The sequence below is a fragment of the Dipodomys merriami genome, unplaced genomic scaffold (genome assembly GCF_024711535.1).
Source record: "Dipodomys merriami isolate MVZ:Mamm:240054 unplaced genomic scaffold, mDipMer1.0.p SCAF_49, whole genome shotgun sequence".
In the NCBI taxonomy this organism is placed as follows: Eukaryota; Metazoa; Chordata; class Mammalia; order Rodentia; family Heteromyidae; genus Dipodomys; species Dipodomys merriami.
This window is the reverse complement of record NW_027206057.1, coordinates 10,220,030-10,246,759: the sequence shown is the minus strand read 5'-3', so window position 1 is coordinate 10,246,759 and position 26,730 is coordinate 10,220,030. Positions and strand designations below refer to the sequence as shown.

General features: G+C 42.2%; 1 protein-coding gene across 8 annotated transcripts in view; it reads right to left on the bottom strand.

The window, feature by feature from the left end:
- The window catches only part of Cflar (CASP8 and FADD like apoptosis regulator), a 38,322-nt gene extending 11,918 nt beyond the window's left edge, over positions 1-26,404 (bottom strand). Inside the window, exons 1-9 of one of the 8 annotated variants that reach the window (XM_069995800.1) lie at positions 26,027-26,404; positions 19,485-19,649; positions 13,066-13,486; positions 9,822-9,927; positions 7,800-7,935; positions 7,078-7,154; positions 4,316-4,364; positions 2,624-2,902; positions 820-869 (exon numbers count right to left, since the gene is read on the bottom strand). In XM_069995800.1, the coding sequence (XP_069851901.1) occupies positions 820-869; positions 2,624-2,902; positions 4,316-4,364; positions 7,078-7,154; positions 7,800-7,935; positions 9,822-9,927; positions 13,066-13,436 (1,068 nt within the window). In that variant the 5' untranslated portion in view covers positions 13,437-13,486; positions 19,485-19,649; positions 26,027-26,404. Of the gene's footprint in view, positions 1-819; positions 870-2,623; positions 2,955-3,528; positions 3,557-4,315; positions 4,365-7,077; positions 7,156-7,799; positions 7,936-9,821; positions 9,928-13,065; positions 13,487-15,471; positions 15,722-19,484; positions 19,650-24,431; positions 24,675-26,026 lie in introns of those variants that run through there. The other 7 variants (XM_069995801.1, XM_069995797.1, XM_069995798.1 and 4 more) reach the window with 7 other exon arrangements.
- Between the last annotated feature and the right edge of the window lie 326 nt (positions 26,405-26,730).

Below are 26,730 nucleotides of genomic sequence, written 5' to 3'. Positions count from 1 at the left end.
CTTAAATCATCACAGATGACATTTCCTGTGAATACCAATTTTCTCTTCTATTAGGGTACTGTGCTTAAGACAAGCTATTTCAGTTGTCAATTTTAATGAAAATTTTAGTCTCTACATGTGCCTTAGCCTTGCACAAGAAAGCTATTTTGAAGCAGAAAGAAGGTAGTAATATTGTTTCTATAGTAACCTAAAATAGAAATAAAGATACCTTTTCAAACCAGTCCAAAAGAGGTCTTCTATTGCCTCTTTAAGGAGAGGGAGGTACCAGCTGAATGGAATGGGGAAGGGGGACAGAGCAAATCAAGATTCGGTAGTGTCACTGCCTACTTATTTATTCAGAAATCACTCCTCCCTGAGGAGAGGAACCACTTTGGAATTTCCTTCACTCCAAATCAATCTACTTTAACATATCCTCTTTGCTACGTCCACAATTCTCTGGTTGACCAGTTTTTAGGAGAACAACATTTGGAGAAACCCATCATCACAAAGAATTCTTAATGGACAGGTGTTTTTAAAAATCTGTTTTTGCAGGTACTGTGCTTAAAATATATTACCAGGGCTGGGAAGGTGGCTCAGTGGTAGAGCGCTTGCCTTGCATGCACGAGGCCCTAGGTTCAGTTCCTCAGCACCACATAAGCAAAAAGAAAAAAAGCCAGAAGTGGCGCTATGGCTCAAGTGGTAGAGTACTAGCCTTGAGCTGAAGATCTGAGGGACAGCGCCCAGGCCAGAGTTCAGGCCCCACGACTGGACCCCCACCCCAAAAAAAAAATATATATATATATATATATTACCAACCAAATAAGGTAATACATTACATACCTGAAGCAAAAAAGCTCCTGATTCCTGAATGGGCATCTTCACAGGTTTTTCTGGAGGATGAAAGAGAAATGTTACAAAATAGAATTAACCCCACCCCCATGTTGGCTGAGTACGCTTTGCTTATTTTCCTCAACTATATCTCTCCTTCTTGCCATACCTAGCAAAGTTCCAACTTCATACTGAAAAACTTGACTGATAGGAAAACTCACAATTGCCCTCCTCCACAAGGACTATGAAGAAAAACTGCTCACATGCCAGTGAAAGAAGGTGTGTCTAGAAGTGTTTCTTCTTGGATCCTGTCTACTAGGGTTCTATATGCTTCTGTTAGGTGAGATTTGCTCTCTTAAGATTGGGGAGGTTCTCTGTTATTATTTTACTGAATCAGTTTTCAATGCCTTTACTATTAAATTATTCCCCCTTGTCCATCCAATTATGCATAAATTTGATTTCTTAGCTGAGTATGCCAATTTTTGGACTTCACTTTGGTAGGTTCTCAGTGTTTTTTGTTTTGTTTTTTTTACTATGCATTTGACTTTGTTCTAGCTCCTCTGTTTTATCCTCCACTCCTGTTACTCTATTTTCCATTTCACTTATTCTGTTACCTATAATTGCTCTGTGGTTTGCATTGTGGAAACTGAACCTCTTATGCTTTTGAGATCAGTTCTCATAGTGTCAATTTAGTCTTTTAATGAGGTATATAGTGTGTCTTTTTAAGTCTTGGATTTCCTTTGACATTTTTTCTCTGTACTCTTGAAATTATTTTTGCACCTCCTCTTTTATTTCATTAACCAATTCAGTCATCATTTCTTGAATGGCTCTCTTACCCTCTATCTCTTCTTCACTCTCACTGAGGTGCTCCTCTGGATTATTGTTGCCTTTTGGATTTGGTTTGTTGTCTTGATTGCTCATGATCTTGTAATCTTGCATCGTGTTATATGCATTTGGGTTCAGGGATTGTCAGGACCATGGCCCGAGCTTGGCCTGTTTGTGCCCCGGCAGGTGGCAGCGCTTGCTTGGCCCAGGCTAGCTTACACTGGGTTAGGCCACACTGCGTCCCCAGACCAGCATGCAGCATTGTGTGTGCTTGGCCCGGGCCTAGCTGAAAGGATTTCCGTTTGGTCTGTAGCAGGGACTAGCCTCTGAAAGGGGTGTATGCTTCACAAGGGGTGGGAATCCCACAGGTGTGCAGGAGCTTGAGCTCTGGCCCCAGGTGGGTTCTCTCCCCTCAAGTGGCCAGCACCTGGCTGCCGGGTTGTGGACATGGCTGCTGGGTTGTGGACATGTGTGCGTCCTCTTTTCAGCACCTTACCTGGGAGAGGTACGCCATCAGCTGCCCACTTGGACCTGTCTGCTGCAGAGGGCTGGGGAGACAACTTCAGGCCTCTAGGATGGGCATGTGCTTGGAAGGAGTGGAGTTCCCATGGGTGGGGGGAGTTTGTTTGCACTTTGGCCCCAGGTTGGTTCTCTCCCCTCAGGTGGCCAGCCCTTGGCTGCTGGCTTAAGGGCTTTGGAAGGGGTAGACTCGAGCGGGTATGCGGATTTGGCTGTTTTTTCAAAGAGGCCAGGTTCCTCTGCTGACAGCCAGGGCTGTGGTGGATGCAGGGTCCTAGACCCCCAGTATGAGTCCTGGTGGCCTCCCATTGAAGCCAACACGTGGGTCAGGGGAAGAGGAAGGACTCTGACCTCTTTGTCCTCTTCAATTGTGGTGCCTCTTCTTAGGTGGGAAGGAAGGGTCCTGGCCAAGATCTGGAGGTCACTACCAGCACGGATCTGGTGAGGTGGGGGTCCCCGGCAGGGTACTTACTGATCCTGGAATTGGTTGTGGGCTGACCAGCAGTGCTGTGGCCCATCTCCATGCCTGCTGCAGCCTTGCTGGTAGGGTCCTGGGTCCCAGGTGGCCGCCGAGCTGCTCCTGCCACCAAGCCACTCTGGCTCCCTGCAGAGCCTCTCCACGGTGGCACCACGGGAGCTCTCCAGGTCTGGGTGTGGCAGTTGCTCACCTCTGTGCTGACCAGGTCCAGTGCTGTGGGAGTTTTCTGTGTCTGAATGCTGCAGTCTGCGAGTTGGTCCTGGCGAGTTGGTCCTGGAGTGGAGGGCAGCCACGGGCCACTTTCCAGGCTTAGCCACATTGCCAGCTTGGGATGGGAGGATGGGGGAGGGCTCTTTGTGATTTTCTGTCATTATGTGTGAAAATTATGAGGGGTTTTTTGGTTTGTATGTTTGTTTTTCTTCAGTTTCTGTGATTCTCTGCTTGTTTCTGTATTTGTGGTTGTCAAGCTCTTGGGGAGAAGTACATGTTAGGACCCCAAATCTCTGTTTGGTTAGAGAGAGCTAGGACAATTCCCTGTTGTTTTGCCACCATCTTTTTCCCCAACCCCCATGACTCATTTTTTTAATTGAATGTTTTCTTTCTTAGGAGATGGTGGAGTGTCCAGATATATGAAATGGACTATACAGCAAGAACCTATTAACTGCTCTTCTTCCTGCTGCTAGCTATTTGATTTAACATGGTCTATTATCATGGTTGGATTAATATTTAACATGGCCTGATTATAGTTTCCTTAAAAATATGGCAAAGATGATGCACTTGATGGAATAAGATGGTATTCTGATTCATTGGGTAACTAGAAATGCCAATAAATTCAGTTAAGAGTTAAACTCCTTTATGAAAGCTTAGTTAGAATGTGTAGAAAAAATAGCCAACTCTACCTTTTTTTTTTGGTGGTACCAGGACTTGGACTCAGGACCTCACAATGGTCAGTCTTGCTTGCTCAGCTGATGCTCTACCACTTGAGCCATGCCTGCAGCCCAGAAATAACCAACTCTAAAATGCAATTTTTGCTCTATTTTTATTTTTTCAGAAGATAGAATCCTGTTGTTGCCTAGCCTGGGCTTATCTGAGGATCACAGTTCTAAGTTACCCAAGTAGACAGATCCAAGAGTCTCTAATCTCCAGTTAACCAAAACAAAGCTGAATGTGGCCATGTGACTCAAGTGGTATTGTACCAGCCTTGATCAAAAAGCTAAGCAAGAATGTGAGGCCTTGCATTCAAGTCCCAATACTGGCACTAAATAAACAAATAAAAGAAAAATGCTGAGGTCAAGTGATCCTCCCACATTCCCACCTCAACTTCCCTAGAAGATGGATTTATAAGTGTGAAATACCACCTCCAGCTAACTATAACTTTTCCCCCCTAGGGCTGAGGATCAAACCCAGATCTCATGCATACTAGACAAGCACTGACCACTGAGCTCTACCCCATCCTCTGCAACATTTTCTATGTACTTTATCAAGAATGTATAAATAGGGGATGGGGGAGGCTGGGAAGGGATGTGAAGGGTAAACCAAAGGAGGAGGCTGCAATGCTTGGTAAGAAATGTACGCATTATCCTGCCCATGTAATTGTAACCCCTCTGTACAGTATGTTCACAAATAAAATAAAATTAAATTAAAAAAAGAATGTATAAATAATGGATATAAAAAATTTGGTCTTACTTTGGATGATATGATATTCTGCAAGTCTTTGTTCTTTGTTTCTTCCATTCTGGAAGAATATATAAAGAATAAGGTCACACTCTTTTTTTTCCCAGAAGCATATGTTATATTACACTTCTTTAAATATCTCAATAGGATTCTTACCCAAGGGAGAAAAAAATATCACATTCACGGTTATCTAAAAAGAATAGCAAGAATGGTTAACTCTGTAAATCCTATATTATACTGCCAATAAAACAAGGCAGCTCTTCTTTTTGAAAAATGAAAACTTAAAAAAGCATAAATATGGTAAACATATTACAATGTTTTGAAACAGCTTAATAAAACTGGGCATCAGTTGCTGGGCATCAGTGGTTCATGCCTGTTATCCTAGCTATTCAAGAAGCTGAGATCTGTGTATTGTGGTTTGAAGCCAGCCCGAGCAGGAAGCTTCATGAGACTCTTATCCAATAAGCATCTCAGAAAAGCTGGAAATATCACTGTGACTTAAGTGGTAGAGCTCTCACCTTGAGCAAAAGAAGCTCAGAGACATAATCTCTTTCTCTTCCATATTTCTGATCAATAAACTTTCCAATCATTTTTATTGAAAAATAAATAAAAATGAAGATTTGAAAGGATAGAAATAAAAGCGATTGATACACTAGTGCTATAAAACTGTGGCTTATCAGGAATATCATTGGATAGTGGGAGGAGTATGGATTGGATCCAGCCTGCCAGTAGCTGGAGATGGACACTTAGTGTTCTTTAGGCCTTAGTTTCCTTATTTTGTTCAATGAATGGATGCAACAGTATAATCCTCAATATCCACTTTAGCTCTGAAATGCTATTGCTCAGTGGTATCTCCTACTGCTCATATTCTCCAAGACACTATTTATATTAAAGTAGTGGTTAATGTTTTCATCACATTTATGAGTTTAACCACACAATTACACTCTTAAGTCCTCATTACAAATTCTGCATAACTTTATATAGGATGAGGACAGAGTATACTACCATTCTTCTTGTCAAGGTAAAATACTAACTGAAGAACTATGAGACTTTGTACTGCTTACTACCAACACAACAAGTGATTATATAACATTTATGTTTATGAACTCAAAAACCTTAGAACAAAACTTTTATTGAAATTGTTAAAATAAGCTTAGTAGAAAAACAAATACACAGAGATAAGTAGAGGACTTGTTAGCAGTAATTATAAAAAATGGAAGCAGCATACGACCCAGTCATACCACTTCTAGGCATCTACCCTGAACAACAGGAACCAATATACAAGGACACGTGCACCTCCATGTTTATTGCAGCACTGTTCGCAATAGCTAGGATATGGAAACAACCTAGATGCCCCACCACAGATGAATGGATCCAAAAATTGTGGTATCTATACACAATGGAATATTATGCAGCCATTAGAAATGACAAAATAATGGTATTTGCAGGGAAATGGATGGAGCTAGAAGGAATCATGTTGAGCGAGGTAAGCCAAGAACGAAGAGACAAACAGTACATGGTCTCCCTAATAAGTGGATGATAAATCCAAAATGTTAGGTGATATGACAAAACTAACAGGACTTAAGAAACAAAGAACTCCCACTCATCTGGTTGAACCACTACCAAATATCCCCATGCTGCTGATCACATATATGGTATATAACATGTGAGCACCGTTATATATTACAGACTGTATAGACAATTTGCTCCAGGAAAGTTAGAATGAACTTGTGACTTTAAACGAGCATCATTATTCCACAATACTGTGAATTACCGGAAATTAAGTAATCACTTAATCACAATCAAAAAAAAAAAAAAAAAAAGAACCTTGGGGAAGGGAGGGAGGGAGGGGATGGTAGGGGGAAAACAATGGAGGGGGTAACAATGCTCAAGAGGAAGTGTACTCATTACCTCACTCATGTAACTGTAACCCTCTGTATAGTATCTTTACAATAAAAAAAATTTAAAAAAAAATGGAAGCAGCAAATACATTATAATGGTTAAATACATTAAGATACACCCAGAAAATAAAAATTATTCATCATAATGATTAGAGGTTGTTATATATGAATCATCTGAAATGACTAACTTTGGGAAGTAAGAAGAAAACACTCTGAAAAACTTTTTAAAGAAAAATTTAAGCTGGGTACTAGTGGCTCACACCTGTAATCCTAGCTACTCAGGAGGCTGCGATCTGAAGATCGCAGTTCAATTCAAAGTCATCCCGGGCAGAAAAGTCCATGAGACTCTTATCTCCAATTAACCACCAGAAAACTGGAAGTAGCACTGTGGCTCAAGTGGAAGATTTCTCACCTTGAGCTCAAGAGCTCAGGGATAGGGCCCAGGCCCAGAGTTCAAGCATCATGACCGACCCCACCCCCCCAATTTTTTTTTCTATACACACATCTTTTTTTTAAAAATGTCTTCAAGGAAACAAATGAATAATGAAAAATTGTATCTAAGTCTACATATAGTTATACATATTAACACACACATAGAAAAGAGACTAGAAAGAAATATCCCAAACTATTAAAACCATGGTTGTCTTTGAGTAGTCTGATAGAGATTTGCTTGGCACCATATGTATTTCTCTGTTTTCTCAAATATCTCAATCAACATTTAACTTTGTTAACATAACAAATTACACATATTTTTAAAACAACTACACATTTCTATCACAATGTGTTCTAACATTCAAGTGCATGTTAGAAGAACAGGTGTTTTTATTAAAGTCCTGCTGAGATTCCACACATTCCCTGGGACTCCAGACTCACCCTTAAAGGTTCCTTGAGACTCCAGCTGGAGACAGAGACTAGAGAATGGCTCAGAGAATTTGTTCCTGATTCTTGAACTATTGGAACAGAAAAAAGGTACTGAGTTAAGATCTATAAACTATTGTGTTCTGTAGATCAGAGGGTCTCAACTATGACCTTAACGCTAGAACTCAATAGTAGTGACCAGCTGACAGACCCAAGCTGAAGCTCAGGCTAAAAGATCATAGGGTGAGTAGTATGAGGGAGAATGCTGATGTAAGAAGACAGGTGAAACTTGGGGGTTAATGAAGCGTGGTAGCTATGGTACCCCAGAGACACTAGAGTCAGAATTGGGTGGTGATCAGGCTAAATACTGGAGCTAGGCAGCAACAAGGTTCACCACATTCAAAAGTCCAAATGTACATAGCTTCACCACCTGTGTAAATTAAGGTACAGACTCTTAAAGACCAGATACTAGAACTGATTGGTAGTATTTTGCAGAAGGCTGAAATGCTGTGGTTTGGTAAATATGGGAAGCAGGAAGATGTAGTGATGGAGTTGGCAGATCTGGGATAGGAAAGTATAAAGATATGTGCACTCTAGTCACAGGCCAGGAGTGAGATGCGGACATTTATTCACTGGAATAGTCTATCCACCCACCCAGTGAATGAATCTACCAACCATTTCGACTGTGTACAAAATAAACACACTTTAGAAAACTGAGAGGCCAAGATTATTCTTACCAGACTGCTTATATTTCTGTATTTTTATCTTCAGATCGACTCTGTGGATATTCTTCAGGCATGTTTCTAATAAATTCAGCTGATCTGGAGAAATCAAATCCAGTTTCTCCAATTCATTCACCAGATCCAAGAAACTCTAAGAGAGCCACAAAAAGAAACTAATGTGAGTGGAGTTAATAAACTCATGAACACCTCAGACCATGAGATTTACAACAATAAGAAAATGTGACAAGATGTGCCATTCCAGTGTGATCTTTAGTGACTCTAATATATCTGTCCTCAGTAAATTGCCCTCCTGAGTTTGACTCAGAGAAAATGTCACTTGCAATTCCTTGGTTATGTTGTTCCTAGGTTGGAGAGACGATGGGCTATTTTGTGTCAAGGAGTGCCAAGAGGACTGGGGGCATGGTTCAAGTAGTAGTAGAGTAGCTGCCTAAAAGTCTTGACTTCAAACTCCAGTAACTGACCAAAAAAAACTTTTTTAACTGGAAAAAAATAGGAGACTTTAATTCCCATTTCCTTCTAGGAGAGCAGAAAATGTTTCTTTCTCTTTTCTATTTCTCTCTACTTTAACCCTATCTTTGATATAAGTTAATAAGTAAATAAACAAATAAATAAATGTACCATGAACGAGTAGGCCTGAAAACAAACTCCTGAGTTCATTCTCTTTCAACAAAGATCACGCTGGTGCTATACTGGAAGCTCTAAGTACTTTCCTTAACAAAAAGGAAAATAAAAGGTAGCTGAGGGGGAGGTAGTATATGAAAAATTCCAGTGATTCAGTCTTACAGTTCTTAAACTGTATTAGAAAATGCTGGACACTTCAGCTCATTCCAGGTCAGGTTTTACACAAAAAGGTTTAGGTGCTTTGCTATTCATTTATTTTGAGTTACAGAAATTATGAAAGCAGGATTTTTGTTTTTTTAATTTCTTTTGTGCTGAACTGCTTTATTTTCATTTTTAAAATAATAATAACAAACATAATTAAACATATAAAAATGACAGAAAGTGATTAGAGAACACCAAAACAGACTTTGTATTTTCTCATTTTCCTTCTCATTTGACATCTGAGGTGAGAGCACCTGTTACCCTGTATTCCCAGATTTCAGAAATGAACTTTAACATAAAGGAACATGAACAATTTCTCAATCAATGACCAATCAGAGTCTTCAGAGGCAGGCTAATCATTTGAGGACCTATTGTTATTAGTTAGAGATGCAGACTTTTCTTGGCCTATAGTACCAAGCAAGGCTAGAATTTAGATATTCTTCCATCAATTACAATATCTCTAAAACCTTTATATCTATCTGGTCTTCCCACAAATCTGTGCACAGGCCATTTCCCAGATGTATTGGTCACAAGGACCTTCCTTTTCTCACACAGGCTCTGCATGCAGTCTCATAACCTCACATGGACTTGAGCTAGTTGAAGAGAAATAAGATTATAGTCTGCCTGCATGGACTAGCTCTTCTGACTTTCTCTAGTTGGTCCAGTAGGTGGGACTTCCTAACTCTGCAGGTAATGTTAAACTAAGGGAAGAACTAATGTATAAAGCAGGTCTATTTATTTTACAGAAATAGGATCAAACCTAAGGATAAAAGAAACACCCAAGAGCTGGGGAGTGGTGTCATCCTAGCTACTCGGGAGACTGAGATCTGAGGATCGTGGTTCAAAGCCAGCAGGAAAGGCTATGAGACACTTATCTCCAACTAACCACCTAAAAATCAGAAATGGAGCTATGGCTCAAAGTGGTAGAATGCAAAAAAATCTCAGGCACAGTACCCAGGCCCTGTGTTCAAGCCCCATGATTGACAATAAAAAAGAAAGAAAGCTACACCAGCATCACCCTACTTATTTTTACTTCAGAAACCAATTATTTTGGCATCAAAGTTATGAAGAAAACAAAACAAATCCTTAGACTTCTAATAATATGGCATGTTCACATGAATTCCCTCTCTCCAAACAATAAGAAGCAGTCCTAACTTCTAATAGGCTCTTGGGAATAGAAAACAGAAAACTCACCTTGTCCTTTGCTGTTTTAGCTCGGCCTATGTAATCCCTCATGAGGAAAATTAATGAGGACACATCAGATTTAGCCAAATTCTCATCAATCTCTGTTATGAGCACCCTGTGAACAAGACAAGTTTCTTTAGTAAAGAAGTGCTTAATGAGAACTCTTAAGAACCCACTCCTAAAGAAAAATGTAGCTGTGCTGTTAAGATTATACTTCAGTAACTTAAGCTAAAGGGTTTTCTATATTTTGTGCATCAAATAAAATTGATTTTTTATGAGTAAGGGGGAAAAAACTCATTCCTATCCAGGCCAACAATTGCTAAAAAACTAGCTCTTGTCTGCATGTGAATGTGTTCCTCCTCCCATAAAACAAGAAGAGAGCTTAAGGAAACTAAAAAAAATTATTTTGTCTTTTTTTTTTCTGGTCTTGGGGCTAGAACTCAGGGTCTGGGCTCTGTTCCCGAGCCCCTCTGTGCTTAAAGTTAGCGCTCTACCACTTGAGTACAGCACCACTTCCAGCTTTTTCTGAGTAGTTTGTTGGACATAAGTTTCACAGACTTTCTTTCCTAGGCTGGCTATGAACAGCAGTCTTCAGATCTTACTCTCCTGCCTGAGTAGCTAGGATTACAGATGTGAGCCACCAGTGCCTGGCTTTTGTCTGGCTTTTAATAGGACATAGTACCTTCCTTTCCAACTTAAAAAAAAAAACCCAGAGAACAGAAACTTCCCTTAAAAATCCCCTAGCAATGAAATGAATTGACCATCTAAATGACTGGCCTTCATAACTAACATGAAAGCTAGAAATAGACTTTATGAGTAGCCTTTCTTCTCTTTTTTATTTTCATTTTTATTGTTATTACAAATATGATATACAGAGGAGTTACAGTTAAATAAGTAATGAGTACATTTCTTTTTGGACAAGGTCAACTCTTCCCTTGCTTTCTCCCAGTTTTTTCCTCCTATCCCCACTCACAAGTTGTATAGTTCCTTTTCAATATAATGTCCAGTGAAAAGCACTGCTTTTCTTTATTTAATGTTTTTTATTGTGAAAATGCTGTACAGAGGGGTCATAGTAACATGAGCAAGGTAATAAGTACATTTCCTATCGAGCATTGCTACCTCCTCCTTTGTTATTCCCCTACCACTGCTTTTCTTTTTAACAAGCTGTCAGTTGCTGTTGATCCAGGAGCCATGCTTTGAGCCTAAAACAATGAAATATCTGAGTTAACCCCAGTCCTCCTAAGGAATCTAACCTGAGATGTCTTGGTCTACAAAATTTCCTACTCCAGGGCTCCTGGGACAACCTCATGGTTAGTATTGCTACCATGAATATGACTGCTTCTTAGAAGGTTGTTTTCCCAAGAAGCCTCTCAGATTCTTAGGCATGGGAATTCTTCAGTGATTTTGCCCTAGAGCTTAACAAAATATCTAGCTACACTTAAACACAATGAAACTCGCTAAACAGACAGAAAAAAATGAATCTAAGCTTTCTATTTCACCTAACAGCATCTTAGAAAGGGTCTGACCCTCCGTCTCCACTCATCACAGCAAGGCAGTGGGAATGAGGAGATGGCACTTACCTCGTCTCAGGAACCCTGTTGGTGTCTCCTGAGTGTGTAAGATCACTGACGTTATAAGAGGTTGGAAGTAAATTGATATAGTAAATTAATGTGACTGATGCTCATGTTTGTGAAGCTGGGTCTTATTATTTTTCAATATACAAATTGGAAAGGGATGTGAAGGGTAAACAAAGGAGGAGGCTGCAATGCTTGGTAAGAAATGTACGCATTATCCTGCCCACGTAATTGTAACTCCTCTGTACAGTATGTTCACAAATAAAATTAAATTAAATTAAAAAAATAAAAGCATTTTAAATAAAAAATATATATATATACAAATTGGAAAGCAAAGGTCAGACCAAGTTTAGTGACTGGCTTAGCCTACAAGGCCTATATAAATATGTAATATATAAAAATATACATAAGTAGTTGGTCCAAGGCTTAAAACAGGCCTTTCATCTTCAACTCAGCATTTTCCAAAGGCCACAAGTGCTTTCAGCTCTCCTCTGAGTGTGGTTCTTAACATCCCCAAATATGATTATTGATTATTGATAGAATAAAAGGCTAGTGACCTGGAGAAACAGCCATTTTAAAGAAACATGTTCTCTTCTCCCCCAGAAAACTCAGTCTTTCTGGTGGCTTCTGTGCCCCTTGAGCCTTAAAGTGAACATAAGAAAGGACTCAAAGGCTTTCTACATTTAGGAGACTTTGCTAGCCATTCTCTCTTTATCCTACAGGGAGATTACAGGTTGGTTAACTGAAGAGATTTTTTTATTTGGGCCCTGCAGAGCCTCTGGAGGGCAGGACCACAAGAAGGGAGTCCACCATTAAAACTTCCTCAGCAGAGGAATGGCTAGCTAGGATTCAGAAGAGATCTGAGTTCTACAGTAGTGTGAGGAAGGCTGTTGAGACTTGTTATTTCCTTTCTCAGTACTGGAAATTGCCAGAGTGACATCACAGAAAAATCAGATAAGAAATACCACTGCCGCCCTCACACTATCAAAGACTGGCAAGAATTACTTGCTCTTGGTTGTTCCTATCTTGCTTCCTTGTCATTCTATCCTTCAGCCACACATATACCATCTGTCCTCTACTTTTTCATTGTGATCTACTCAATTCCTTCAGGCAATTGTGTTTTAAGAATTAAGTTCACTGGGTGCGAGTCAGGGAAGGAGGGACATTGTCCAAAAAGGAATGTACTCATTACCTAATTTATTTAACTGTAACTCCTCTGCACATCATCTTTATAATGACAATTTTTAAAAAAGAAAACTAGCTGGGCACTGGTGGTTCACACATATGATCCTAGCTACTTAGAAGGTTGAGATCTGAGGATTATGGTTCAAAGCCAGCCCGGACAGAAAAGTCCATGAAACTCTTATCTCCAATTAAACCCCAGAAAACTAGAAATGGGACTGTGCGTTAAAGTGGTAGAGTGCTAGCCTTGATCAGAAAAGCTCAAGGATAGTGCCCAGGCCCTGAGTTCAAGTTCCACAACCAACAACCAAAAAAAAAAATAAAACTTAAAAAAATTCAGAGATTCAAAGGAAATGAAGTGGAACTAGACAGCAGTTGGATCAGAGGTAAGATAAAGTACTCTGACTTCTCACAGTCCTCGTTTCTATCATTCAGTAGAATCTACACCATCTCCCTCCTTCCCACCAGTCCAATCTGGGGAAAAGCTGATGAATTACCTATAGTCCGAAACAAGATGGTGCGGGTTCCCACGCAGGTGCGCCTCCACTGTTCTTCTGTCCATCTTTAAGATCCGCTTAAGTAGGTCAAACCGCCCCATTCTGTAGAGCAGCTCAGCCAAGCCCAGGATAGACAGCTTCCCTCTTTCACGTAAAGTATCCAAGAGGTCCCTGACATTAGGTAGAACCTCATCTGTAACAACATCCCGGCACAAAAATAGCAGTCTCTCCCTCTCATCTTCATCGAGTGCCTCTTCCACCTGATGGATGACTGCAGAAGATACCTGGCACAGGGCCATGATAAAGAACTGCATCAACAAAGTTCCAGTCCACTCAAAAGAGAGCCATGGGTCTTGACGAATCAACTTCATTTCTGAGAGCTTTCTTCATTTCTTTCAGAGTTCTTTCCAGTGGAAGAGTTCTATCAGAGAGGAATTTTCTTTAAACCCTTTTATCAAAGTAATTTATGCCTACAACTCAAAGTATAAACACTTCCTTTTTTTTACTGGCCTTCCTGACTAGATTAAATTCCTATTTTAAAATCTAAAAAAAAGGATCCTTAGTAGACAAAGCCAAAACCCAAAAATGATCAAGAAACCAAGAGACACAAAAGAAAACCTACATGTTCAAGGAAATGAAACTAAAGGCAAAATACTCCAAAAACTCCCATATGGCTTATCTGAACTTTTCAGAATGTAAAGTAGGCTATTACAATAATGACAAAATTACGATCAGTGAGATCATTGACTTTTGGGGGAGGAAAGGAAAAAAAAGCCCAATGACTAAGCAGGTGAGTGGGAAAGTACTGTCAGAAGAGTTAAGTCTCCCATAAGAACTTGAAGAAATGGGGGCTCTGTTAAAGATAAGCTCTTTATGGTAACACAAATAGGTCTGTCCTTTCCCATTGCTCTCCCACATAATTTCTTTCTTTTTCATAACTTTTTTATTGTCAGGTGATGTACAGAGGGGTTACAGTTACATACATAGGGTAGTGAGGTACATTTCTTGTCAAATTTGTTCATGCCCAACTGTAAGCCTTGCCATCCACCAACAGCTCAGGCCCTTTTCATAACTTCATCATGAATGCCGATAGGGCTAAGCTATGATCCAGTCAGATTGTAATCAGGTCTTCAGATCCTCTGGAAGTGAGAGAAGGTCCAGAAGCTCACTACCCTGCTACATTGGTCATTAGAATTCCTCATGGTGTCAGTGGGAGGGCAGAAGTGGAATGGATGTGAAGGTGGTGGCATGGGTGTGTTTTTGTTTTTGTTCTGGTGCCAGCCCTGGGGCTTGAACTCAGGACCTGGGTGCTATCCATGAGGGGTTGTTTTGTTGTTGTTTTTCTCAAGGCTAGCATTCTACCGCTTGAATGACAGCTCCACTTCTGGAATTTTACTGGTTAATTGGAGATAAGAGTCTCATAAACTTTCCTGCCCAGGCTAGTTTTGAACTGCAATCCTCAGATCTCAGACTCAGGAGTAGCTAGTATTACAGGCGTGAGCCACAAGTGCCCAAATAGTATATTCATTCTTAACTTCTACTGGAATTCAACAATATTTTTTTCTAAACTTTAAGTTATAAATAATGCTTACATCTACACTATTTTAAAGTTTTATAATTATAATTTATAATAAACTGGTTCTTGTGCTCTGGGTAAATACCTTGTTTGTTACCATGAAATGATAAACCTAACCTGAAACCAAAACAGTAATTGGAAAAAAAATACCCTAGCTTGAAGTTGATAATGGTTGCTCTGTATACAATTGTACTTACTACTAGAAGAACCCAAATAAACAATAGGGGAAAAAAATGAAACAAATAAGAGGTCATTAAACATGGAGTGAAAAATACTATTCTAATTTGACAGGTTTGAAAAAGAACCAAACAGAATTATGAGAAATGAGAGGTTTAATTCTCTATTTTCAAAAAGTCTTCTAACTTTTATAATTCATAACTATAAGTGATATAATAACATCATAAAGAGTTAACAAAATCAGATAGTGGTTTAAAAAATTATCTGCTCAGTTCATTTTCTTCAACCATTATGCCTTTGACTGCTTTCTACCAGTCACGCACACTCAGCAAGAACCCTGGCAGGCTGCCATGCTGTCTTCCCTCTGTGCTAATGTGGGGGGGGGGGGGATAGTTTGGCAGCAAAATCCAAATTACTCAGAGGTAGCATCTGGCACACTGAAAGAAAATATCAAAAGGAAAATACAGATTGGCATAGAGACAGGTCACCTACATGAAGCAAAATGTCAGTGCCAAATAATGTTAAGTGTATAGAGGGGTCTTTTAAGCTCAAACCAAGAAATTAACATCAACATTCCTCCAATACTATCAAAGTCCATAAGGTCTTCAGTAGCAAACTCAAAATCCCCACAAAAAATCCCCAATCCAGCTTACGGTATGTGAGGCATACAGAAAATGTTCTCCTCCTCTTCCTCATTCTCCCCTTCCTTTTCTTTCTCTTCCTCCTTTTATGACCGTGAGTCACTATGTAGCCTGGCTTGCCTCAATTTCACAATCTTTCTGCCTAGCCTTCTCATGCTGGGATTTCAGGCCTGTACCACCATACTCAGCTACAAAAGAACTTCTGCTCGAAGTAAGCTCATGCTAAAAATTACTATGATTGCCAGTTGCCAGTGGCACACACCTCTAATCATAGCTACTCAGGAAGCTTATATCTGAGGATTTCAATTCAGAGCCAGCCCAGGCATGAAAGTCCACAAGCCTCTTATCTCCAGGGAACCACCAAAAATACCACTGGAATTTCCAGCTGGAAATGGAGCTGTAACTCCAGTGGTAGAGCACAAAAGCCTTGGGCAAAAAAGCTCAGAGACATTGCACAGGCCCTGAGGTCAAGCTCCAGGATGGCACCAACACACACCCATGTGTGCGCACACACACACACACACACACACACAGAATTCATATCCTAGGAACATATATCTGAGATAATTGTAAATAAGCCTAAAATTTCTTTAAGAAGATAAGGAATACTTCTGCAATAGTATAGACTGTATTAATGGTTCTTATTCAGAGTAATTTTGCCCCTTATGGGATATTTGATAAGATCGGAAGACATTTTTTTATCACAAAGTGCTATATGATCTAATGGACAGAAGCCAGGAAGGTTATTAAACATCCATACTCTCCCTATCCTACCCAGCCTAAATACCATAGCACTGAAGCATTTTAAGGGAGTTCCTTTTTTCTTCAGATACTTTCATTCAGTTGCTCTTCCTTTTCCACTTTGGTACACACTGTCCTGACCTACAGCAGCTAAAACACAAGATTCATCAGTTCCAGTTTCATTTCTCTGGCAGAAATCACGAGATCACCACCAATGGCTGCTTAAAATTCAAAATAGAACTTAAGTCCTTAGAGTTTATTTTTACAACACTGGCTCAACTCATAAAAGAAGCATCAAGGTCTGAAAATAGAAAACACTCCAGACATTTGCAGCAGAAAATTACCAAAAAAAAAACCTGCTGAAAAGGATGGAAGAAGGGACTCTAGGCTGAGCTTTCAGCAAGGACTCCTGAGGTCCTTAAAACCACCTTGGCTGGGGCCAGGACAGTGGGCAGTCAGGAGGCTACCACTGGAAACACTGATTTTAAAGATACCTCTCCAGAAGTGAGACCAGAAGTGGCCCCATCACATTGCCTGTTTCATCCAAAAAGCTGGTGACTAAATGCTGCTCTCCAAACCCCATACCACCACACTCTTCTTGCCAGCAAAGAAACTAAGAAAAGCAGCTAAGTATTCGCATCCACCTACTTCCTTTGCAAATCTTGTCTGAATTCACCCAACTGGCAGGGCTTAATCATATCCTAGTTGCAAAGGAGCCTGGCAAATGCAGTTTACAGAGGTGAGAATGAACCCTGGCTAGCACAGAAGTATATTTTCATGAGGGCATTTATTTCTCCTTTGTGGCAAATCCTCCATACAGACAGTGTGTGACTCATGGAGAGCACTTGTGTTGTGAGAGAATGAATGGTAACCATCTCACTTTTTTTCCCAGACTACAACTTGAAATATGTGCTTCAAACTCTCTGTGCCCAGTGCCTTCAGTCCCCCTCAATCCAAGGATAAAATCAAGGAAATCTTTTGCTCCTGAGAGCCAACATTATAATACCTCAAGTGAGCAAATAGACATGGTATACCCAGAACATTCCACTTTTAGCATTCAAGTCTTGTATCCCAGGAAATCCTTCTGCTAAGTGGGCTGATTGGTTACGTTTTACCAGCCTCAGAGTCTGAGCCTTCTCTACTTGCATATCTATAGTAGCAAGTAGTCCAGAAGGAAAGAGGGAAATATCACACTACATGGAAGCTGACATCAATAACAGTGTGGTCTCCAACTTCCCATGAGCCTGTCCGGAACCCTGATCAGCAACCTCTTCCACAACCTTAAGGGAGAGTTCCAACCTTCATTGCTTTCTTCATCAATCACCACCTACTGGCACCATTTCTCATCTGGTGACCTTGCCACTTATAAGGTTTGAGTTTCCACAGCTTTCCCCACCTGGCATTTTTCTGTCCCTCAGTTTACCTAGGACCATCTCCCTTTTCTCTTCTTGTCTGCACTAAGCCTGTATACCAAAGCTTTCATCAGTCTCGTATAGACCCTAGGATGCCTTTCCTCACATCATAAACATGTTCAAGATTCTTCCATCTTAAAGAGTTGTAAAACAACAACAACGTAAGCCTGTGGTCCTTTGGACCAACCATTCTTACATTTTCTTTTCACATGAAGCTGGAACTTCATGAAGAAATAGTCAGTGCTTCAATTTCCTCAACTTCAACTCCTCCACATCCCTCCACCTTCGCTGTCCCAAGGCCACATCTTTTCACCATGCTACACGGTGCCAATCCATCAGTAATGCTGATGTTGTTTTTATTGTTTATTTAAATTTTCAGTAATTTATTTTTCAGATTTGGGACATTTATGTTAGTGTTTTAAATGCTATGTTGGAATATTATACATTATGGTTACTGAGTTTTTGAATACTCCTTTAAATGGTGAACAAAAGCAAGTACCTCACTTACCTATCCTGTATTGAGCCCTGATATGCTGTTCTTGTCAAGGCCTCCCATTGATACCTTTCAGGACACTTAGAAGTTCAGACCCAGCAACCCTTCTTCTAGGTATATACCCAAAAGAAATGAAACTATCATCTCATAAAGATAGCTGCACTCCCATTTCATCGCAGCATTATTCACAAAAGTCAAGATGTGGAAACAACTAAGTGCTCTTTGATGGATGAACGAATAAAGGAACTGGTATGTTGGCCTGGATGTATGACTCAAGTGGTAGAATGCTTTCTAGCAAGTCCAAAACCTAGGAGGGGAATGGGGGGAAGAAAGGGGAGGAGAAACTGGTATATGGATACCATGGAATATTATTCACCCTCAGAAAGAGGAAGACATCCTGACATTAGCCACATGAATAAATTTGGAGTATAGTATGGTTTAGATACCATGGAATATTATTTGCCCTCAAAAATGGAAGAGTTCCTGCCATTGGCCACATGAAGAAACTTAGAGAATATTATGCTAAGTGTAAACACAGAAAAAATGCATGGATTCCTTTATATGTGGAATCTAAAACAAACTCAATATAGAAATGGAGAATAAACAGTGGTTACCTACTCTGCCAGGGCCTGTGGCAGGAAGGAAGTGGGGAGATGTAGGTCAGAGGATACCAAGTGGAAAGTATGAGGCAAGAACAAAGGAAAGATCCAATGTACAATGTGAGGACTTAGTTACCAAGTGAATTGTATTTAGGACTTTGTAACAAAATGAGTAGACTGAAGCTACTCTTGTTGCAGGGAGAGCAATGGGTAACCATGAGATGATGGATATATTAATTTGTTACCCTAGAGCAATCATTTTGCTCTTTGTACCTTTCAACATCATGTTTAGTTTAAATACAGTAAATTTTATTTTTAAATAAATGGATAAAATAAGAAGTCTTCTTTCATTCAATTACCCTACCTGATGCTATTCATTCATCATTCCTTTAAACTCTTCTCCCTGAGTTGACTTCACACCACTGTTTTTTCCCTAGTTCTTATCTAACCTTGTCCAGCCCCTCACCTCACCTTTGCCTTAAATGCTAGTATTCCTTAATACCCATCTCTCACCTAGCCTCTGAGCACCCTCTCTATATCTACTATTGGAATGAGCCTTCTGAATTTCATGTTTGAACCAAATCACTTTAGACCAAACCCCCAGTGATTCCTCGCTTTCTGTTGTAGTTTCCTTTTTTTTTTTTTTTTTTGCATTCACAGCCTCTTATGATCAGTAGTATCTGTGGCCATTTATCAATATACACAACACAATCAGCTTCAATGGCACATCAACAAGTCTCTTTGCCATCTGCTTTTGCCTGGATTACTCACTCCACTTACCTGTCCAGCAAAATCCTCTCAGCTTTCAGGTCCAGGTGAAGCACCCCCTCCTGCATGCAGTCTTCTTGGGATAAGCTCCTACAGACTTGGCCGGTAACTTCTTGGTACCACCCCATACAAACCTCTAGGAAGGCACTTAACACAGCCTTTTGGCACCCAGCACCTCTATAATAGGTCAAATAAAAGAGGTAACCTGTAATCCTAGCTACTCAGGAATTGGATGAATGAAGTTCAAAACTTGCCCTGGCAGACAAATCTGAGAGACACATATCTCCAGTTAACCAAAAGCCAGAAGTGGAGGTGTGGCTCAAGTGATGGGGTGCCATCCTTAAACAGAAAAAACTAAGTGAGTATGAAGCTCTGAGTTCCAATACCAGGAAAAATGAAGTGACTTTGGTCTGACTTCTCAAATCATCTGGTATCCAAAACACATAAATTTCCCTGTACTCAGCAGCACTGCAGTCAGCATTAATGTTCAGCCTGTGCAAATACATGCTTAACATTCCATTCTCTGTCCACCTTTCAGTGAAGTCAGGGCATAGCATGAAGCAAGGTCATGTCTACTGAGTAGACAAATACAATTCCACAAACCTGGCTGGGGAGTGAATGCTGTTGCTATAACCAATTTGGCAGCTAATGAAAAAAAAATCTCTCACTTATGGATATTTTATACCTAAGATTATGCCTGAATACCATTTTGTACCCTTCCTTGAACTGTTGATAATGACAATGTAAATCAAAGAACGGTCAACTCAAAATTCTCTGTCCAGCCAAGCTTTATTCATAAACAGAAGGCAAACAAAACACTTGAGGAAAAATGAAAAGTAAACAACTTATCAACACCAAAACAGCACTATAGAAGCTACTCATAGACATCTTACACACAGAGATCAATATGAACATGAAAAAAGTACATAGGACAGATCCTGCTAGATGGATAAACATATGAGAAACAGAAGAGGTACAAAGCCAAAGTTGAGAGGGAAGATAACAGGAACTACTGTATACTTCTGTATTCAAACACTCAATACTAATGGACTCAATTCTCCAGTCAAAAGACACTACGCTCTTCACAAAAACAGCCAGGAACTTAACAAAAAGAAAACTATAAACCAATTTTTTTCATGAACATAGATGTGAAACTATTAAAATACTTGCTAACCAAATAAAGACAACCCTGAGATACCACCTTACCCCCATCAGAATGGCCCACATCCTCAATTCAGCCAATGACAAATGCTGGAGGGGATGCAGAGAAAGAGGAACCCTATTACACTGCTGGTGGGAATGTACACTTATACAACCACTTTGGAAAGCAGTCTGGAGGGTCCTCTTTGTTGCTTTGTATGTCCCTCCCCCACAGTATAACCCCTGCTTTCACTGTATTTGATGTCGGTATAATTTGTGGAGGGGAAGGGGAAAAACAAATTGTTTAAATAGGGATACGGAGGTGGACCCATTGCAACAATGAAATGTACAAGTCGTTATGTCAAAAAAAACTTTACAAATTTGGTGCAGGGGGTGGGAGGGAGAGGGGAGGATTGGGTGGGGGGCAGGGGGAGGATGGGAAGGGCTGGGAAGGGGGGAAAAAAGGAGGAGGCTACAATGCTTAATAAGAAATGTACTCATTATCTTGCCCATGTAATTGTAACCCCTCTGTACAGTATTTTCACAATAAAAAAGAAAGAAAGAAAGCTAAATATTGACCTCCCTTATGACCCAGTAATACCACTTCTAGGCATCTATCCTGAACAACAGGAACCAGTATACAAGGACACATGCACCTCCATGTTTATTGCAGCACTGTTCACAATAGCCAGGATATGGAAACAACCCAGATGTCCCACCACAGATGAATGGATCCAAAAATTGAGGTATCTATACACAATGGAATATTATGCAGCCATTAGAAATGACAAAATAATGGCATTTTCAGGGAAGTGGATGGAGCTATAAGAAATCATGTTGAGCAAAGTAAGCCAAGAGCAAAGAGACAAACGGTACATGTCTCCCTGATAAGTAGATGTTAAATCCAAAATGTTAGGTGCGACAAAATTAACAGGACTTAAGAAACAAAGGACTTCCACTCACCTGGTTGAATCACTACTAAATAACCCATGCTGCTGATCACATGAATGGTATATATGTGTACACCGGAGGGGAACCAGGAAGATGACACAGAACTAGGGGGAATCAGGGAAAAACATACAACAGTGGGACCCATCAGCTGCACTGGACATTGACCAAAATGAACTAAGCAACTTAATGGCAGCAATGGGAGGGAGGGAACAAGTGGGAAAGAGGGAACAGCTGATGCTATGCAAAACAAAAGAAATGTACATATCACCTAATGTGGAAGAAATAACTGTATCACAAAGCTCATAAAACTCATAATAATGTTATAGACCGTGATAGACAATTTGCTCCAGGAAAGTTAGAATATGTTTGTGACTTTAACTGAGCATCACTATTCCACAATACTGTGAAATTTGGGAGATTATGTAACCACTTAATCACAATAAAAAATTTGAAAAAATTTAAAAAAAGCTAAGAAAAAAATGCTTGCTAACCAAATTCAACTAATCCAAAAAAAATTCATACACTATAACCAAACTGGTTTCATCCCAGGAATACAAGGCTAGTTCAAGGGACAGACCGGTTCAAGTTCATGATGAATGATAACCAGCTTGTTACAGAAGGCCTAGGCAGACAACATCTGACGTAGATTCTCCAGGGTCAAGCATAAAACTTGAACTCTGGGTTTTAATAGTGTATTATGGCCAAGGTTTTGTGCATAGCTCTTTTTTTTTTTTTTTTTTTTTTTTTACTATTTGTCTTCCCCAGTTAGAAAGGGAGCTGCACACAGAAGAGAGAAAACTTCTGTGTAATTCTATTACCTAACACTAGTAAGTGCTCAGTAAATGCTAAAGGAATTGGTTAATTTTTTTAAATCCATCTCCAGATCATTTTGGTCATTGTTGCAGGGAATTTGACTCAAGTTCAGAGGCACTCAGATAAGAGATCTTGCTTCAAGTGCCTCTGAAACAAAGATCTGACTTTAACAATTATTTTTGGAAATAAAAATATTCAGTAAAAGTAAAAAATAATTTAAGAAGGGTGTGATCCAAGTGCATGCTATTCAATTAGACCCAGCCCAGCGCTGGTGGCTCTCACCTGTAATCCTAGATACTCAGGAGGCTGAGATCTTAGGATCCTGGTTCAAAGCCATCCTGGGCAGCAAAATCTCCATAAGACTCTTATCTCCAATTAACCACCAGAAAACCAGAAGTGGCACTGTGGGACAGTGCCTAGGCCCAGAATGCAAGCCCCATGACTGACAAAACAAAAAACAAAAAATAAAAAGGCACTCACTTTGTACAATTAATACATACTAATTCAAAAGAAGCAGTAATGGTCTAGTCAGAAGAAGATTCAATAACACAAATACACATAGTTACAATATTTACGTAAGACTATATGTATTTACAAGACTATATAATTACAAGACTACATATTTGCCGGGCGCTGGTGGCTCACGCCTGTAATCCTAGCTACTCAGGAGGCTGAGATCTGAGGATTGTGGTTCAAAGCCAGCCCTGGCAGGAGAGACCGTGAGATTCCTATCTCCAATAAACCACCAGAAAACCGGAAGTGGCGCTGTAGCTCAAGTGGTAGAGCGCTCGCCTTGAGCCGAAGAGCTGAGGGACAGTGTCCAGGCCCAGAGTTCAAGCCCCACGGCCGACAAAAAAAAAAAAAAAAAGACTACATATTTGTATGTGTAAATAGCTATAAGACTATGTACACATACAAAGAGTCTTGTAATAGTTACAAGTCTGTGTATGTAAACAGCCTTTATTTAAAATATTTTTTTAGTTCAAAGAAGAAATTATTTCCCTAACTCAAGAACTGAGGGAGAACAAACATTCAGTGCATCTAAACAAGCCGAAGAATGAAACCTAACAAACATTCAGTGCATCTAAACAAGCCGAAGAATGAAACCTAAGCTAGAGATACACCCATTCTCAACACCAAGAAAAGTGGGCATTAGAGAAAGATTAAAAACACTGATGCCAAAGAAGAGGAATGTCAGGTGGAGGAACACAGAGAGAGATGAATGGAACAGACAGCAGTTCTGAAATTCAGTTCATAGAAACTGTATCATATCAAAAAAGGAGGGAGCAAAATAGACATTATCTAAAGTTTGTTTATCTCAGGAATGGCCTGGAAGGGGGTGGGGATGGGCTTTCTGTAGTTAGTTTTACAGCTATTTAACTCGGGTAATTATATTACAACTTGATGGCAAAGCTTCTGGAGAGGTGAAAGTGCAAAGATAGCTCTGGATTTGTGAGAGGACAAAGGCCAGACTGTCCTGAGGTGGGTGGGAAGGCTTCACCCAGGAGATGGCAGGAGGGAAATACACAGGGGAGCTAGGGCCAGTGCCTCTGGCCTGAGTGCATCTGACTTTAGGGACACTCCCCCACACCCCCCAGGGGCTGGCCCAGCTCGCTTTCCCTCTGTCAGAGGGCCTGGTCTGGGCTGCCAAGCAGATCCCCCAGCTTGGCCTCTCCAACCACGCAGTGAGGTCCTGACGTCCAGAACTCAGCCTGGTCCACAGCAGCTCTAACTACTGTAAGGATTACACTGAACTAAAGGCAAGGAAGCATCTCAGGCTATAAATAAGAGTTAAATCAGCCCATGGAACTCTACAGGAAATAGCCAGACTTGACAAGGGAGCTGTCACCCCAAACGGAGTCCCTCCCTGGAACTTAAAAGACTTCAGAAAGTTCACAGAAAGGACCAAAGGCAGAAATGGAGGCTGGGGGTGGGGGGGTCCGTCCTTTTCTGCAGAGGTGGGGGGGGCGTGCCCCAAGTATTCCCCGGCTCCCCAGGTGCCACCGGCCTGGGGAAGGGCTGGAGGAGAGGTGGCCGGGCGGTCAGGGTACTCACGCCGGGGGCCGCCGGCTCTTCCCTCTGGGTAGTGACCCCGAGCGCTGCCTGTCCTCGGAAAAACCGGATTTGGAAATGCTCGGGAGCCGAGGAGAAACTGAGGCAAAGGGTCCTAGGCGTTCCGGTAACTGAAGGCCGAGCCCCAGGGCGCGTCCTCCGCGAGGCCGGCCAGGTGACGCGACCAGCAGGGCGTGCAGGTGAGAGCCGTGGGAAGTCCACGCCCAGCTCCCAGCGCCCCGGCCCGCGGACGCCACCGCGGCGCCTTGGCCACCCTAGAACTTCCCGGGAAGGGCTGCTGCGCGTCCCGACGCCAAGCCCGCTCCCCTCCCACTCCGCCTCGGCCTCCCGCCCTACGCCACGACCGAGCGCAGAAGGCAGGCGGACCCCGAGCAGACCCCGCGCCCCGGCGGACTGCCCCGCACACCCGCCCTGGAAACGGATCTCCACAACATTCAAACCCCAAAGCCAGAGAAACAACCAAGAAACACTCCCCACTGGCGAGAAACTCACATCTCCCTCCCTTCCTTCCCTCACTCTTTCTGGTTTCTATTTTTCCCTCTTCCTCTTTAAATCTTCAGGTTGAGCCATTTTTTTTGGGGGCGGGGGATGGTCAACACAACTCCTGTCGAATAATTTAGGGTAACCACACGAGTATCCCCCCCCCAAAAAACCCTCTTTATAATCTGAACTCGCTTGCTCTGAGGGTATTTAAGCATGTCAAGGTTAAAAACACCAACACACACGCCATCGCCAGGAACGAGTTTGACCACTCTCGTTGCACAAGAACAAATTTCAAAAGTTCGGCTCATTTCCTACAGGGTGCGTCAGCTTCCTCACGGCCACTTCTTGCTTCCTTGAACTAGTCACTGCCAACCAGCGGCTTCTGTCCTAGTGCGTTACAGACAACATGTCCTTTAGTTCAAACCCAAACCCAGTCCAGAAAAAGCAAACACGCGAATACATCTCCCCCATCCTTTCGGATGGTTTAATAGGAAGACTTGGACACGTTCTTGTCCGTCCCCCCTCCCGTGTCCCCGGTACTTTGCCCACATAAACATGCGGCCCACCACCACGCTGTTGGGAGCAAGTGAGCGAAGAACAACCCCGGGCACGGAGTCGCGGCGGAGGACGGGGGCGCGCAGCCCGCCGGGCGCGCAGCGACGCGCAGAGCGCGCGGAACGCGACCCAACCTTCTGTGGGGGCCAACGTTTCCCTCCCCCCGACAGCTCGTCCTAGGCAGGGGGCGACTCCCACGACCCTTTTCATCAACGTTTGCCGCCGCTGGTGACCGGTCGCCCATGTCTGGAGCTGTACGGGGTGGGGTGGCTCCCGGCGGATGCGATCCCCTGGCCTTAAGATGTCCTCCCCTCGCAGGGCTGGCAGAAGCAATGCGGGCTGAGTGCGGGAGACGAGGAGGTCGGGCTGGGGGCGGAGGACCGCGGCCTCGGAGCTCGCCACTGCCCGGCGCCACCCCGCTCCCTGGCTCCCGCTGCCCACCCCGGGCCCCGGCGGCGCCGAACGCTGCCGGGACGACACCGGTCCGTGTGCCGAGAGGCACAAGGCCGTGCCAGCGGCGGCCCGGCATCGGGACGAACCTGCGCGAGTCAGGGGCCGTCCTCTCCTGGCTACCGTAGGGCACTCGCTTCCCGGAGGCCGGAGGGCGCAGGCAAGATGGAGGCGAGGAAACCGAAAGCACACGGAACGGACGTGGTACCGCCGACTGGCTGCCCGTGCGGCGCCTCCCGGCCCGCGCCCAGCCCTACCGGGCTCGCCGGTCACGCGAGCGCGGGGCTCCGGGCCTACCCTCGCCCGGCGCCAGATGACCCCCATCTCATGGCCCCCAGAGCCTATGGAGTAGGAACGAAACCATAGAAACCATATTTTGTGTGTGTGTGTGTGTGTGATATTGTGTGTGTGTGTGTGATATTGTGTGTGTGTGTGATATTGTGTGTGTGTGTGATATTGTGTGTGTGTGTGTGTGTGTGTGTGTGTGCCCAGGCTTGAACTCAGGGCCTCCCTCTCTTGCTTGGGCTTTTTTGCTCTACCTGCTGAGCCACAGCGCTACATCTGGCTTTTTGCTGATTAATTGGAGTTTAAGAATCTGGTGAATTTGTCTGCTTCCTGAGTAGCTAGGGTTACAGGGATTTTTTCTTTTTTTGTCGGTCGTGGGGCTTGAACTCTGGGCCTGGGCACTATCCCTCAGCTCTTCAGCTCAAGGCTAGCGCTCTACCACTTTAGCCACAGCACCACTTCCGGTTTTTTTGGTGGTTTATTGGAGATAGTTTTCTGCCCCGGCTGG